At 43.4% G+C, this 16333-nt stretch overlaps 1 protein-coding gene across 21 annotated transcripts in view; it reads left to right on the forward strand.

Moving 5' to 3' along the window:
- Positions 1–16333, forward strand: part of ZNF618 (zinc finger protein 618) — a 278012-nt gene that overhangs the window by 202637 nt on the left and 59042 nt on the right. For 2 of the 21 annotated variants that reach the window (XM_090021228.1, XM_090021229.1), the window contains exon 3: positions 10909–10953. The exons of the other annotated variants lie outside the window; for them this stretch is intronic. In XM_090021228.1, coding sequence (XP_089877354.1) covers positions 10935–10953 — 19 coding nt within the window. In that variant the 5' untranslated portion in view covers positions 10909–10934. The remainder of the gene's footprint in view (positions 1–10908; positions 10954–16333) is intronic. 21 annotated transcript variants of the gene reach the window in all.

The raw sequence follows: 16333 nt of genomic DNA on the forward strand, positions 1-16333 counted from the left end.
CCAAAGTTTGGTGTCATCGGCAAACTTGGCCAGTCCACTTCTGACTCCGGTGTCCACATCATTAATGAAGATGTTGAACAATATGGGTCCAAGGACAGAGCCTAGGGGGACCCCACTGGTCACAGGACACCATGATGATTGACTTCCATCAATTACTACCCTCTGGGTACGACCACAGAGCCAATTTCCCAGCCAGCGGATCATGGTGGACCCAAGGCCACAATTGGCCAGTTTTGCCAAGAGGTGATCATGGGATACTAGATCAAAGGCTTTTTTGAAGTTAAGATATATGACATCAATCTCTTCTCCCTTGTCCAGGTGATAGGTCACCTGGTCATAGAAGGAAATGAGATTGAACAAGCAAGACCTACCTGCAACAAACCTGTGCTAGCTATGCCTTAGGATGCTGCGTCGGCCAGTCCATTAAGGATGGCCTCTTTAATAAAATTTTTGAAGATCTTCCCCTTGATAAAACTGAGGCTGATGGGCCTATAGTTTGCTGGATCCACTTTCCTCCCTTTCTTGAAGATAGGCACCACAGTGGCCTTCTTCCAGTCTTCGGACACTACACCAGAGCGCGAGGAGTTTTCAAAGATCCGTGCCAGGGGCTGGGCTATGATGCTCACCAGTTCCTTGAGTACCCTGGGGTGTAGATTATCAGGGCCGGCTGACTTGAAGGTATCCAGCCTCTCAAGGCATTCCTTCACGAGGCCAGCATTAATGGATCTCCCTCACCTGGACCTCCCTGTCTCCTTAAGAGACTCATTGCTGCCCCGAGAGGGGAGAATATTAGTGGCCTGGAGCTATGGTCAAACTAGCACATGGGAATATGGCAACCGGTGGAGTGATAGGGAAATTGAGGTAGGTTCATTGAAACTCCCCAAACAAATGTGATAGAAGACCAGTGGGTGATGGCTAAATTGGACAGTCCCTCAGAAACAGCCCTAGTCTGTGTCCTCTCTCTTTTCAGCTGTATATTAAACTCTGGAACTGGCAGAGCTGTTGTTAAATTCACATGGGTATAATTTTCTGAAGAACTTTGCTCCTTCCACTTCCTCCTTGCTACTGTGATGAAGCTCCTCAGCTCTCTCATTTTCTCTCTGTGCCTTCCTGCCTTCCACTTGTGGATAAATTGAAGCCCTGAGCCATACTGGCCTCCTTTTCCAGGGCTTTTTTTCTTTTCCTTCTCAATGGCCCCTCTTGTTTCCTTGTCAGTCTGTTTGCTGCTTATATATTTTAAGAACTTCGTATTTATCTTTCCTTCCTTGCTATTTTTGTTCTGCTTGCTGCTCTAGTCCTACCCTCTGTTGACCCAGTTTGGATCTTTACTCCCTTTATATTACAGATTTCCTTATTGTTTAGCTTTGCCTTTGCTATTTTTACTTCACTGAATAACTCTACCCATTTGGATGATTTCTTCATTCACTGATTCTCTGGACGTGGTTCATCCTCTTGCTCCTAAGTTCTTCAGTATTTGAAGGGTGCAGAGCAGGGATGACTGGTGCCTCCTGGGTCTGGGGGTGGGGGCACAATTTGGGGGCAGGCCCGGGGACGGGCCAAAAGCCCCATATCCAGTCATATAATTCTGTGCCGCGGCTTAGTGGCCCTCCCCCTCCACCCCCCGGCAACATGTTGCTGGCCCATGCAGCAAAAAAATTGTCCCATCCTGAGCGGTGCCGAGTCAAGAGCCAATCTCGGGGGGCATGTGCCCCCCCCCCCCCCCCCGCCTGTCACCTATGGTGCAGTGAGCTGTTGTTTTCTCTCACCTTATGTAGGCTCCTTACTTCTTCCACAAGTCCAGGCGTCCATACCTCTCTTAAAATGGTGATAAGAATGCCTCCCTCCTTGAGCCAGTGCGTCCCCAATACCAGCTTGAATAACTGCAGGAAAGCATCTCTCATTCTGCAGCGGGGTTGGAAAAGATGTCCTGCTGTACTCTGGAAGGCTCTTTTTTTCCTTTATTTCTATTCTTTTTTAAACTACTTGATTATTCTTCATAGTGACTCTTAGGAGCCAGTTGTCATTTGCGTCATCGAATTGAGCAGAAAAAGTGTTTAGGAGGGATTTGAGTACAGTGCTCACTCTTAACAGAGGAAAATAGCATTAGCAACCCACCCTAGTAGGTTTTGCTTTTGAGTGGTGGTTTGTCTGCTTCCTTGCTGCATTATCAGTATGGTGGATAAATCTCTGCATGGGTATGCCCTCCCCCACATTTCCTATAAGTCCAAGGAAGTGGTTTTTGGCAGAAGGCCAGAGCAGGAAGTTCTGACATTACTCCCTGGGCAAGTAAGGGCTATAGGCAGGGTAAGATAGTTAAAACACATTATCCTGACTACAGCTTGCTTTAAAAAAACCCCAAAAAGGGTTTGTGTGAGGAACTGCCAACTTGGAAGACAGTGTGAAGACTCCTTTGAGGGGGAAAGTGTTTAGTAATCGTGGTTCATTATCTTGGTTTGGTCTGTTAAAAGACTTATGCTATGCTTTGTATTTTGAGATATAAACTTAATCTTTGAGGGAACTCCTCCCAGGCCACTGTCTTTGCTCCAAATCAAGGACCATAATTTGCAGGTTCTGCCAGGAGAGAGGAATTGAATGAATTTTGGGTGTCAAACCCAACAGAGTTAATGTAGTAACAGACACCTTGTTTAACTATTATCACTTTAAACAATTATGGTCAAGGGAAGATGTTATTGAACAATCCTTTGTTTGAGATCTTTTTATCATAGATGGCATTGGTGTACTGATCTCTGTGTATAGATTACTTAATATTATACAAGACACTTGCAACTTTTTAGGGAAAGCTCTCGCATCTCCAGTGTTTGCAGCAGGTCTTTGCAATTTGCCAAGGAGAAAGTCTGTGGGCTAGGGAAATGTCTTTTCTTCGTCCACAGAAATTCCATTTGTATTTAGTTGAGTTACCAGCTGTTTAAAATTTCCATTGCCCTTCTGTTGCTTGCATTCCACGTGGAATTGTTGGCAACTTGCAAAATAACAGAATGTGTACCTTCTAAAGAGCTGGCTAGTTGCCATCGCCAAAACAGCAGCCCCACACATTGCAGTGGGAACACCTGGGAGCTTGTAAAAGTCCTGGGGCAGTGCTGGAAAATCATAAGTTGGTGTTTTTTTTAAGGGGTAAACTGTGTTTCTTGGTCTGCATGCTAATGTTTGAACTTCCTTTACCTTCATTCTCCCCACCTCCCTGGCATGCATGTGAAAAGGTGAGCATTTTCTATTCCTAACATCCTAATAACATTCAGGCCTTGAGTTTGTAAGCTATTTGAACATCAAAACCAGTATTTGATCTATTGTTACTGTATAGCAAATGAGATAAGTTTGATGTGAGACACATGTTCTGTATCTCATATATATCTATATATAGTTATCTATATAATATATACTAATATATGTTCTGCCAGAGATTCTAATATATATATATATAAGATTCCTGCTTTCTAGCCACACTAATATATAGATATGTGTGTGTATGTGTGTGTGACTAAATACATATAAGATTTCTACTTTTTAGTTGCACACATTTTGCACTACCAGATTCTCTGAGATCTCAAAGAGCTTCCATAGCACCGTTCTGATTTTCATATAGCCCCATACTTCCTGGTGTCATTTTAGTGTTCAGATATCTAAAATGGTCTAATAACATTTCCCCAACCTCATAAAGCAATACCTATATCTTCGTTTTGGGGAGGAGAAGCCTGCATATAATAAAATGTGTGCTAAATTGTAAGCCCAGAAACATGAGTTCCAGTCTCAGTGAGTGCATCTACATGTGCCCTTTACTGTGGAGTAGGCTAGCTAGCTCCATAGTAAAGTGCCTACAGTCTACACGTGCACTAGTATTAGGGTGCAGTAAACTAATTAACTCCGCCATAAGATAGTATTGTTGGGGACAGTACTGTCTTATGGTGGAGTCATTAAGTGCAATTAAATGCACATGTAGATGGTGACTACTGGGTGCAAATTGTGCTCAGTCTGCCCAGCCAGCCAGGGACCAGACCCCAGCTCCTGCCAGCCCCTCCGCTCCCCGACTCTGCCACCACCAGGAACCAAGGGCTGAACCCTCTCCCCTTCCCATGCTGCCTGCCAGCCCAGAGCTACTCCACCCCATCTTAAAGTGCTGCTGTCCTGGGCACGTGTAGGCACTGCACCTGGGAGCAGTTGACTCTTCAAGGCAAATTGCTTTTTCCTAGGTTCTTCTGAGTGTATATTAACCAACTGCTTACCCTCTGTCACTGGGGCATTGGCTATGCCTTCATCTCCTCTGTTTTACCTATAGCAGAGCAGACAGAACAACCAGATATCCATGTACTTTGGTGATACAGTCTGAGAGTTGTCACCATCTTCTGCTTACAGATTGGTTGCAAATGGAAGATATGCTACATCCCTAACAAAGGTGCAGAAATCTCTTATTTCAAGGCCTCACACAGAGACTTGTTTCACTCTTGGCCTGTTGTGGAACTGGCTTATACTAAATCTTGTTGATTGTGTTATCCATGCCTGTAGCACTCTCTTCTTTCCTTTTTGAAGAGCTCTTTGGTCATTTCTTATTTCAGTTGGTGCTCTTTCCTTTTTGAAGAGTACAGTCAGCTCCAGATTTGCTTTTCATCACCAAACCCTCTTGCTTTCCAGGTACCCAAAAATGCCAAGTGCATTGGTTTCTTTGCGAGATATAGTTCAGGTTATGATTCTATCCAGCACTTGTCTAGTCAGAATGGTAATGTTGCCCCGATGGTATCCAAAAAGATGGGCTATCTGCATGCCCCATTTAAGGCTCTTGACCTCTGTCATGGTGAACTGCGTCTAAGAAAGTTGCCATTTCCAAAGAGAAATTCTGTTTACTTTTTGTTTCTTAGCCAAGTATGTTCAGCATGTCACAGACACCTTCCCTTATGTAGGACTCCATGTGCAGAGTGTGGTCTCATCTCTGTGTGCCATTTCATCAGTTACATGAGGACAAAAAAATTGGGGTGCTATTAAAAAAAAAGGCCACATATTGTAAGTATTTCACAGTCTCACAAAAACTTTTTGATCTAATATTTTACGTGTATTTTCCTTTGGGTAGTGGCTAAGCATGAAAATATTCAGCCTAAGAGGGGACTTTGAGAAAACAGTGAGGATTAGACCCAAAGATATGAGCTGGATTGCTTTTTGCATACTCAGCTATGGAATCATAGGGCACTTACACACATGCAGGGGGGCTGCTCCGATGCGTTGTAATTCCAGTGCATCGGAGCTGACTCAATTCATCGAGTCTGCTGAAGCGTGGAATTTACTATGGTCTAGCAGACTCCAGCATCATGTGTATCAACATTCCCAACCTGAAAAATAGGGGTGGGGCGCTTTAAACTGAAGCTCGTTTGACCAGCTTTAGTTCAGAGGGCCCACCGCCATTTTTCAGCGTGAGGACACTGATACTATGTGACACTACGGGTGCTTTTTATTAGCATGGCTCTTGGAGCTATGCTAATTAAAGCACCCCCTGCCTCCCAGAGCATGTTTATAAACACCCATAGTGCTAATGCTATACATATATAAAAAATCATAAGATTATGAATTTAAAGCATAAAATTAAGTACTTAAGGTTTTCTTACCCAGATAATACATGCTTAGAATACAGTAAATTTAATATTCTGCTAGTAATTAAAACTAATGCACAAAGAGGGCTAGTTAATGTTAAGATTAAGTAAGAATCTTTAACATTGATATTTCTTAACTTTTTTATTATTCAAATTTGCAACCTTAATGTTTCATTAGACTAAATTTTGGCTTTTAATTTCCTCTTAACTACATTTAGGGCAACAAAATCAAAGGGCTGCTTGTAGAGTTTTAGAGTTGTACCTGGTGCAAGTCAGTAGTGCTCTATATCCAGTCATATCAAGTTAAAAGTCTGACAGAGATTTCATAATGTGCTCATGAAAAAGTGAATAATTAGTCCTGTGCAGTGTCACTATTATTATTATTTTCACATCTAATGTTGTTTCTCTTCCTTAATATTAAAGTGGGTTTTATTTTACTTCAGGGGACTATTATAAAATGGATGTATTTTTTGTATTTGCTTAAATAAATTGTTCAGATTGTCTTCAAACTTAAATCACCAATGGGCAGACACCAAGAACAATAAGATTCGAGAAAGAAGGGAACATTGAGAGGGTTAAGAGCTATTAAAATCAGGTGGCTAGAGTCGAAATGGTGTTAGAATCTTGGTTCTGACACTAGTGCTATGAACGTGCTAATTTCTAGCTGTCACTAGAGTACATTTCTTTCAGACTGCAGAATCCAAAAATAGGTGCCCTGTCCCTTTTGCTTCCAGCTAACTTCTGTAGTGTCACAGGTCTTCCATAGAAGGTACTTTTCTTAGATCCATCTGCCTGATAGTTTATTCCACACGTCAGGAAAACTTGTATCGAAGTTAAAATTTGTATTGCTGATAATTAATAAACAGCATATCCTTCATTGTCCAGCTTTGCATGAAATTTAGTAGGTCAAACTAAATGTATTAACATTGGTCTTTTACAACTTCTTCTTTCAGCCTAAATTGCTGTCTGCCAACTTGTACCCTGACATTCCATGAAACATTCATATGTGGGCCCACACTACATACACACTGAAAAACACTTTAAAGATGCAGGAATTCAATACTGTATGCAGAGCCCACTAACATTGGCACAATCTAGATATTTTTTTGCATTTAAAATCTCTCTTTAAAAGGCAAAGCAACAAGAGGCTTATTTTGCCCTCCACTCAAGCTAATATGAAAAGATTAGAGAACTTGGATTATCGTAGATCATTGTAATGAAAAGGGTCCTGCATCCCTGCAGGTCAGTCTTAACTTGATTCTGTTGTTTAAAGCAGCTTGAAAGAACCCACTTCATTTCTTGAATGGATTGCTGTAATTTTTTATCTGAAGAAAAACAGGGAATTTTTATTTCTTTTTTGTACAACAAACTAACCCCTTATCCTGTCAAAACTAAATAAACTAGGGGCAGCAGATGTTCTAGGATTACACAAGGGGCAAGATAAAATCTCACAGGGGAAACATCTACGCCTACTGTCCCTTTCTGCGCTAACCAGACTTCTCTAGGGAATTGCGTTTGCCAGAAAAGTTCCACCAGGAAATCACCGTGATAATAAATAGTGCAAATCTAGACAACTGGATAGGAAAAAAATTCAGGATACATTTTCTTTTTCTTAAAAAAACCACAAGCTAATGCATCAGTTTTTCTAGAAAAAAATGTAAAAATCAGTTAAAAAAATTCTTCCCAAATTAGATTCTTTTGATTCCAGAAGTGATAAGAAATCTTGTTGGTTAACTGCATTGCTATGGCTTCATAATTAAGGTTGAGCTTAGTTTTGCTGCCACAGAACGTATTCATTACCTCTTTACATATGGAAAATAGTGTATCCTCTCAAAAAGCTATTTACTTAGAAATTTTCTGACAATTTACAAGCAAAACATCATTTTAAAAAATTTCATTAGTTAAATATATTTTTAATGAGTCCTTGAAGCAGTTTTTTTCTATAAATGAAAATTCTCCAAATGCCTTCTGAATATTTCCATTTGTAGGCTGTAGCACTGCCAGCACCCAGCTGAGGATTTTTGCTTAATAGGGAGGGTCTGCTGGAGAATCCATGAACGATTCTGCTGGTACAAGGAGTCAGGTCCCAATTACCCTTTTGTTCCTTCTATATCCCCAAAAGTGCAGCAAGCTCAAAACATGTGCAGTGTCCTGGGCTTTTTCCTCCTGGTTTTATTTTGATTCTGTCCTTCAGAGGCTTTCTGCTTTTTACATAGTACAGAGTTCTTCATTCTGAAGAATGGAAAGAGAAATTATACCCATTGAATACTGACATCATCTAGCTGCCCCACAGGAGTGACAGGTCTATCTCGCATGTCTCTTCTGATAGGCTCCACCAACCCAGTCAACCTGATCAGGCGGTGTTTAAATCCACTGAGGTGCCCTGGATCCCTCTGGGTCAGCCTCATTCAGTGCCAAGGATCCAGAATCTGTGGCATATTACCAGGGTCTTGGGTCTCCTCACGATGAACTTGTTTTAACACTGACATCCCAGCTTTGACAATGTAGTGCTGAGATTCGACTTTCCCTTTGCAGATGGCCTTCCTTTTGACATCAGTAGAGCTCTCCACTTGTCATGTTTCCAGCAGTTCTAACTATGGCCTGGAGCAGCCTTGCAGGGCTCTGAAGTCTTTCAGCTGGCTTCTGTAGACAGAGAAACTTTGAGTGTTGAAATGTTCTTGCATGGAAATCTTGGAAAATCAGTCTTCAACCCATTCTCCTGAGTCATTAAGTCCAGGCCTTTTGAGCCAACTCTGTCATATAGACCATTTCACAAACTGATTGGGCTCCATCTGAAGCTAGTAATTAATTCTCATTAAGTGTTCCACCTTTCATTGGCTCCAAAAATGCCTCCGATGTATAATCTGAGGTAAAGTCCATATTTTATAAAGGTAAGGTTGCCTTTAAATTTCTGGAGTCTAAATGCTGACATCAGTGGTTTGCTTCTGAAATCTCTTCTTCTGTCATCTGCCAGTCCTGGATTGTTATATCTGCGAACTGGCTCTTACCTGTAAAGTCAACTGCATATTGATACCCCCACGTACAGGGATTTTGGCAGCTATTCTGGAAACAACATTGCTTTTGGCACTGAAGATTTATTATGATTAAAGTCGGTCTCTGGGTGCCATCTCCCTTGTGCTTTAATCTTGGAACCTCTTCTTTTGCAGTGCCAGGAAAAGTTTCACCCTCTGTTTGGATGTACCAAGCAATCTGCTTTAAACCTCAAAAATGAAGGTTCTTGTACTGTTTTAAACTTACTGGAACTTAAGTATACCAGTAGAGCCAGTGCCCAATGGGAAAACACTTAATTTGTGAATCTGGGATTTCCAGTGAAAAGTAAGAACACAAGTGCCTCGGGATTGTTGGCATGCAATGCTATTCTTCATTCAGTGCGTGAGAACTGCTGCTTGTAAGATGACATTGGCATTGTACCAGCTCTGTTATTAATCCAACTGGCCACAAGTATCCACAAGATACTTCCCTCATAAGGTAATAAAATATAGAGAGAATCTTGCATAAGGCAAGATGTGACTAACACCAAATTTATCATTACATTTAGAAGTTATTCTTTGGCTTATCTGTGTGCATAATTCATTTTATTTTTTATTTGTTGCCTTGGCCTTTGAGGATTCTCCTTGTAGGCAGATAGAAATTACCATGCCACATTGCACCAGGGTTTAGCTATTCACTATCCCACAGCAGCCAGTGGCTAGAACCAAATGTTCCAGAGAAATAAGAAAGAAACCATGAAATAAGCAATTTTGGAATAACTTGCCCATGGGGAAAGTTCTTGTAATCCCCGATACTTAGAAGACGCAAGCTGGAATCCTGGTGCATGAGGATGTGTATTCCTTCCAAACTTCTGGATTTTATTGTTATTTAATCCTTTCTAATATAACTCTGGAAATTTTAATCCTCTCCAGGAATTATTGATGATTTGGGGTCATTCCTGCTCTCTTTGAAGGTATTCTGATGTTAGTGAGTTTGAAGCAAGGGTCTTGATGTCATTTGAGACTTACTGCTCTAACAAGTCTCTCTCACAATGCAGGTCTAAAACTTGTGACTCATGTATAAAAAGAAAGATCTGAATGTGGGTAAAATGAAGCTAATGTGCAGGGAGATCTCTGTTTCTTTACCTGAATGGGGGAGCGAGGGGGAGGGGAATGCAAAGATTGCATCTCACCTCATGGCTATCCAGGTTGCTACTAGGAAGGTGAAGATCCTATCCCTGGACCCTTGCGAGGAATTTATGCTAGCTGCTGACTAGTGAGTGTCATACATTTGAAACTTGCCTCTCAAGTCCCACTCTAGCCTCTGGGAGGAAGAAGAGGCATTCTGTCCCTTTCTCTATTCTCCAGCTGCCTTTTTCCTGCGATTTGGAAGGGGGATCTCTACTGATCTATCCCTCCTTCTGTTTCATTTGCTTTGTGAGGAAAGGATAGAAAGATTCTTGTTCATCTTTAGTGAAAGCTGCCATCTGTGGTGGTGCATTCAGAAGGTATGAGCTCCGTGAGCCACTCCAACTACCTTTCCTATCCAGAAATGAATAATTGATTCTATTGAGTGTCACAAGAAAATCATTTCAGTGTAGCTGAGCATCAAGCTTAGAGTATACTAGAGCCAGGGTGCTCAACCCCTGGCCTGTGAGCCTCTAGGGTCCCTACAAGTTCAGAAATTTGGGGGCAGGGGGAGCAGTGGCAGTTAATACTTCTGCCTCCCCCACTGCCTAACTGCTAAGTCCCATGCTGCTGGATCGGGGCCAGGCCGTGCCTCTGTCCTCTACCTGGCCATGCATTGCCCATCTGGCCCATGAGGCAAAAAGATGGAGCACCACTGTTCATGAGTGATCTGTTGGCCAGGATTGTGATGAGAGTAGTGACATTTGTATTGTCTTGTAAGGAACACATTTTAAGCTCTCGCAAAATTTCCATTTAAGGGAGAAACAGATGACAACCTTGAGATGGTAAAGACAGCTAAATCCTGGTGTGGGAAGCTTGTTTCTTCTTCAGCTAGCTAATGCTCCAAGAGTATTTGCAAAATGAGAAGATTGTACTCTGGCATAGTCTTTTAAGTGGAAACTCCTTCCTTGGGACTTTCAGAATTAGGGCACAGTGCTACATTTGTAGGTGTGTATTGAAGATGAGTGGATAAGTGTTACAGAGAGTGTTTCAATCTTTGTGGGAACTTGTCTAATAGTAATATTGATGCATATGCTCAGGCACTGTCTAAACAGTTTAGGGGACTGCCTGATTTTAGTGCACAGCCTAATTCTGACATTTTAGCAAATTTCTAATTGCTACATTGTTTCTTTCACCAGGTTCCTAGAATAAAGCTCACAGAAGCATGGAGGCAACTCACTGGGGTAATATCATAATGAGTACTTGAAAGAGAAATAAAAATTATCTCAAAACATTTAGTGTTGTTTTTGGGATGCAGTTGATAGGTCCCATCTGGCCAGCTTGGGGCAGTGAGTTATTGATGGCAGAACTTGCTCCTTGTGGTCACACCTGGCAGGAGATGGCAGGTCACAGCCAGTAGGTAATGGTTAACATAACTCTTAAGTGCTTCTTGTCCTTCTCTGAGGCAATGCAGCTTATTGCACACTTCTTGGTGCCAGGGGCCATATTTTGCTACATGTTTGTACAGTACCTTTTGCTGTGGGCGTCACAGTGCTGTTTCTGTATAAATAATGACAATCTTTACCTTAAAAAAATGGATGTAGATTGCTTCTGAGAACATAACCTTATCTGTACATGACTTCTTTACGGTCCCAGTTGCCAGAATATCTGTGACTGTACCCCTTTGCATGAGGGGCTCTGTGATGATCGTGAACATGAGAAAGGGGTTGACTCAGGACATTGTGATGTTCTTTAAAGGCTGCTTCTGATTAAAACCAACTGAAGATGACAGGCTTGGTAATTGGAGTCTGTTTTTTATTTCTGTGCCATTCTTCATATTGGCAATCTTCCCATTCTTAATATATCCTATGGAAAACCCAGAAGTGATAGAGTATTTGTGATAGTCACCGTGCTGTGTGCTGCTGCCTCAGAGCCATGGCCTTGCATTCACAAAAAAGGAGAAGGGCCAGGAAGGACAGGGGTAGAAATCCTTCCGCTCTTGTGAAATTGCTTCTTTTGAGTAGGAGAAACTAAATGTACATCTCTGATACTGCAGCACGAGACTGTTACTTGCACCCAATAAATGTGCATTCTGTATCTTGTCTTTTGCTCTTTCTTTCTCCAACAATACATATTAAAATAGCATGGTCCTTAATTTTTCAATGTAAATACATGTATTTGAATTATTCAGACATATTTGTGTAAGCTGTGGTGTATGCATCAACTACCTTTGAAGACTTAGTCTGCTGCTGAAAAAATGAAGGTCTTTTCCTGATCTTGATTCCTTTATGTGCTTGAGTTAAATTTCAGTTGTGAAGGCAGGCAACAGTTGTTGAACTGTAACTCTGGATTTCTTTACTTGTGTGTTCAAATGTCTGGCATTGCAATAACTTAATAATCTTTATGGCTTGGCCCAAAGCAGGGACTCATTTTGTGGGCTTTGTGAACACCAGTGAGGTATGGGACTAGGTATCTGCATCCTTTGAACAAATAGTATCTTTCTCCCAGTGTTGGCTTAACCCGTAAAGATGGTTGTTAAGGTAATGTGCCTATGAACAATGCACTTTTTGTTCCTAGGCATTAACTAATAAAAGAAACACGGCATGAAAATACTTTCTCTGGAATATTTATCAGACTTGTTCATGCTTTGCTTTAGGCTTCTCTATGCCGCCCTCCCCTCCCCCCATATATGCTATTGAAGCCTATAGCAGCCAGTCTGCATGACACAAACTGTACTCCTAGCGTAGCTCCACTGAGGGTATTTGCAGCTAGAAATAGGATTGCAGTAGCTCCAGATAACTTGGGTGATGATGGCAATGAAGATGTAGTGACATGAACTTCAGTTTGCAGTAGCTGCTGAAGTATCCAGAATCCCTAGCAGACTTGTGCAATTTCCACTGCGCACTGTGCTACACATTTATTTGTTCTTGTTCCCCAAAGTAGCTAGACCACAGGCAAGGTAGGTTTGCCTGCCTCTGCTGCATTCACGTATCCCAGTGGGAGTGTAGACATACCCCAAAGGTAGCAAAGGTGGTAGCAATTGTATAGACCAGGGCTGTCCAATTTTTAAGTGGCTGGGTACCACACACAGCACAGGATGCACCACCATGAGCCACAGGCCTCCTGGGTCTCATGCAGCATGGATGCCTCCACGCTGCACTGTGTTTCCGGGGTGCTCTGGTCTCACCCTCAGCTCCCTACCTGCAGGCTCCCCCAGCACCGTAGGCTGTGCTGCATAATGCTGCACCACTCCCTGACACAAGGCAGGAAGTAGAAGCTGGAGAAGGGAAGGGGATCCCAGAGACCCCTTTTGTTAATGCAGCTGGAGCAATGGGGAGAGTGACAGCCAGGGATGAGTCCAGTGGCTATAGATTAACCCCCCATAGGCCACATGTGGCCCATGGGTTGTTGGACAGCCCTGGTGTAAACCATGCACCAGCAGTTTCACTACTGTCTTGTCCATTCCTGGACAAAATAGGACTAGGTGACATAGTTCGAAAAATGCTTTAGTCCATGTAGTCTTTTCATAGTATCTAACAAAGTAATCTGTTGCCTATGAAAACTTATTCCTCTCTGAACTTATATTCTCTAAGATACTGTCTTGCCCTGCCTTCTGCCTGGAAGAAGTATAACTACATTAATTCAGCATGGTGTTGTGCATGGGTTATTCAGACCTGTGAAGAAACAGCGCTTTTTAGTCCATGTGCAACAACATTGTGCTAAGGCAGCTGTATTGCTTTTGGCTCCAGAAAGAGTGCAGGGTATCCCTGCAAAGCACTGCCTTGAACCATACAGGTATACCACTTATCTCCAAGACTTGCTTGGCCGCTTTTGTTGAATTATTTCCCATATTAAACTGGACTTTAGAGGGAAGGATTCATTCTGCACCCCTGGGGAGCAGCCTCTCTTCCTTCAACTCCACTTTTATCCTCTGTGAAGCTCATGCTGTCCAAGCTGAAATGTTCCTTTCATCTCTGGGAGAAGCCTTGTTCTCAGAGTAACTGCAGAATTGATGTCCTACTCAAGTGTTGCATAACCAGAATATGTGCAATGTGCTTTGCAGGTTCTGGAGAGCACCTGATACTACTGGTTTCTGTGCTTTGAGATGTTCCTTCCACCTCTTTTGTTTTCCTACTTGCAAAGTGGAGTTAAAGTGGTTGCCTCTATATGTGCTTTACTGCGGAGTAGACTAATTATCTCTGCAGTAAAGTGTCACACTCTATACGTGTGCCAGTATTAGGGCGTAGTAAATTAATTAACTCTGCCATAAGATAGTACTGTTGGGGTCAGTACTATCTTACAGCAGAGTCATTTACTGTGCTGAAACACATGTGAAGATGCTAACAGCTGGGCAGAAATTGCACCTGAACAACCCAAGCAGCAAGGGGCCAGGCCTCTGCCTGCCATCTACCCACATGACTACATATTTGGCACTCTCGTGCCCTAGCCAGCCCCTCCATCACCTAACACTGCCACCCAGAGCCCGGGGCTGATCCTCCCATGCCTGCTGCTAGCCCAGGTCTGCTTCACCCTGGCTCAAAGTGCTGCTATCCCAGGCACACATCTAGATGCTGTGCCCAGCCAGCGCAGCCTGCTCCTGAGTTCATTGTATCGCATTAATCTCATGTGTAGATGCACCCTCTGTGGCTTATTCAGTGACCTGGCTTTCTCTGCTTTCCTATATCCATGTCAACCTTGAGTGGATCCAGTGCTTGAGTCTTCCTGCTCCAGTCTTCCTGCTCCAGTGCTTGAGTGAACTGAGTCTGCAGTATCTGGCTGCAGATTTCTTAGGGTTTGTCATATCCTTTAAGTTAGTACTGTGCTTTGCCTGCAGGTGAAGCAATCTTATCCATTTGTATTTCCTTTTTAGGCTGAGAGACTGCATTCATTACTTGGCTGTCATTCTAACCCTGCCCCCTCCACCCCTACCCCACACACACGTCTTAGTTTCATGTCTGTAACAGGGTGGCCTCCTTGTCAGATCTTCACCAGCCACCCTGCTCCTGGGGTAACTGCCCACTTTGCTTTCCTGCTATGCCTTGATGGAAAAATACGAAAGTTGTTACTAAGGCGGCAGGCTACCCATTTATCGCCCTGTTGACAAGGGCCTAATACCCACTCCGACCACCCCTCCACAGGTCCCCTGCCTCGCAGATGGTACTCTGGTGTTACTTCTCCAGCCTACAGCTGGAGCAAACTGGGCACACAGTTGTAGCACTTTTCTACAGCCCCAGAGGGCCACTCATACGCTACTCCTCTCTCAGCGGGGTCCCACTCACTCCGCTCTTCTCACCCAGCCTCTTTCATACTGCCCTCTCTCAGGGGCCACGCTCATCCCTCCCAGCGTCACCGGGCTTTGGGCTCATCCTCGCCTTGGTCAGCCCTGGCACAGTCTGTTGGGGGTCTCCCACTACCCTCACCTGAGCGATTCTACAACTATAGGCCTATTTCACTCCTGGCCCCTTGCTGGGCCACTGTGCCTCTACTGGGCCACCTCATTTGCCCCCACTCACGAGGCTGCTCTGTTTGTCGTCCCTCTCACTCAGGGTCTCACTGCTCATCGCCAGGCTTTCCCCTGCCACCTGGGCATGGCCCCAGGTCCTTCCTCCAAACTGAGCTCTATCTCAGGGCTCCTTAATGAGCCCTGGGCTCCCCCTGCTCGTTAGAATACCACCGGGATGTGGAGCTGGGGTTAAGATGCCCCAGCCCACCTTTCACCAGGGAGGTAGCTAGCCTGGCATTTACTGAGGGCTCCCATGCCACTAGGAGCCCCACCAGACCACCCTTCGGCAGGGTGAAATTTGATGTCTTATCCAGGACAGGGGGTCACCTCCACCCCAAAGCCCCCGCCTTTACCTCCTGACCAGGCCGGAGCAGCCTCCCAGCCTGAAGTTTCTTCTTCCTCCAGCAGCACACTGCAGCCCAGCTTATATCCCTGAGTCCAAAATGGCTTATATCCCTGGGTCCAAAGGTCCCCTGCCACAATGTCCTTGTAGAGCTTTGTGCCATCAGAAGTGGTGGAACCTTGTTGTTTAAATTTACGTAATCCACTGTATTCCCTTGACAAAAGAGATTTGGCTTAGCTCTTTTGGAGGGCTGGATTTATTTAATTCTTCAGTGTAAGGTAGGAAGTGGTATGCTCTGATGAAAAGGTAACTTTTCTCGTGGTGGCACCACCAGAGTTCTGATGCCAAACTCGTAAATGCTGGTTGTGTTTGGTTTTTTCCTATGATAGACAACTACAGCTTCTACTTTCAAAGAAAATAGAAGACACAAGCATTTTTCATCTCTTAGTGCTCTGTCTCTGAAGGCCATGCATGGGTCTGTGTAATGGAAACTTCCTGCTTGCACATAAAAGTGCTGTGCTGTCCCCGAACTAGGTTGTAGCCTGCTGCCAATATACATTGTAAAACATAATTAATTTAGTTTTTACATAGTATAGTATGAAAAGTTGAAAAAAGGCTGTTTAATCTATATACTCTAGCCTGGGTTATTGTGACCACCTGCATGGAAGAAGTTAATAGTAAACAAGGTTTCTTTTTTCAGTTCATGTTTTCGAAAGTATTTCTCAGGTTGGTACCTGAGTTTGTTTCAGAGAGCTCAGATTTACTGCATTCAGACCCA

The sequence above is a fragment of the Crocodylus siamensis genome, chromosome 11 (genome assembly GCF_052110815.1).
Source record: "Crocodylus siamensis isolate JL-2025a chromosome 11, ASM5211081v1, whole genome shotgun sequence".
Classification (NCBI taxonomy): domain Eukaryota; kingdom Metazoa; phylum Chordata; order Crocodylia; family Crocodylidae; genus Crocodylus; species Crocodylus siamensis.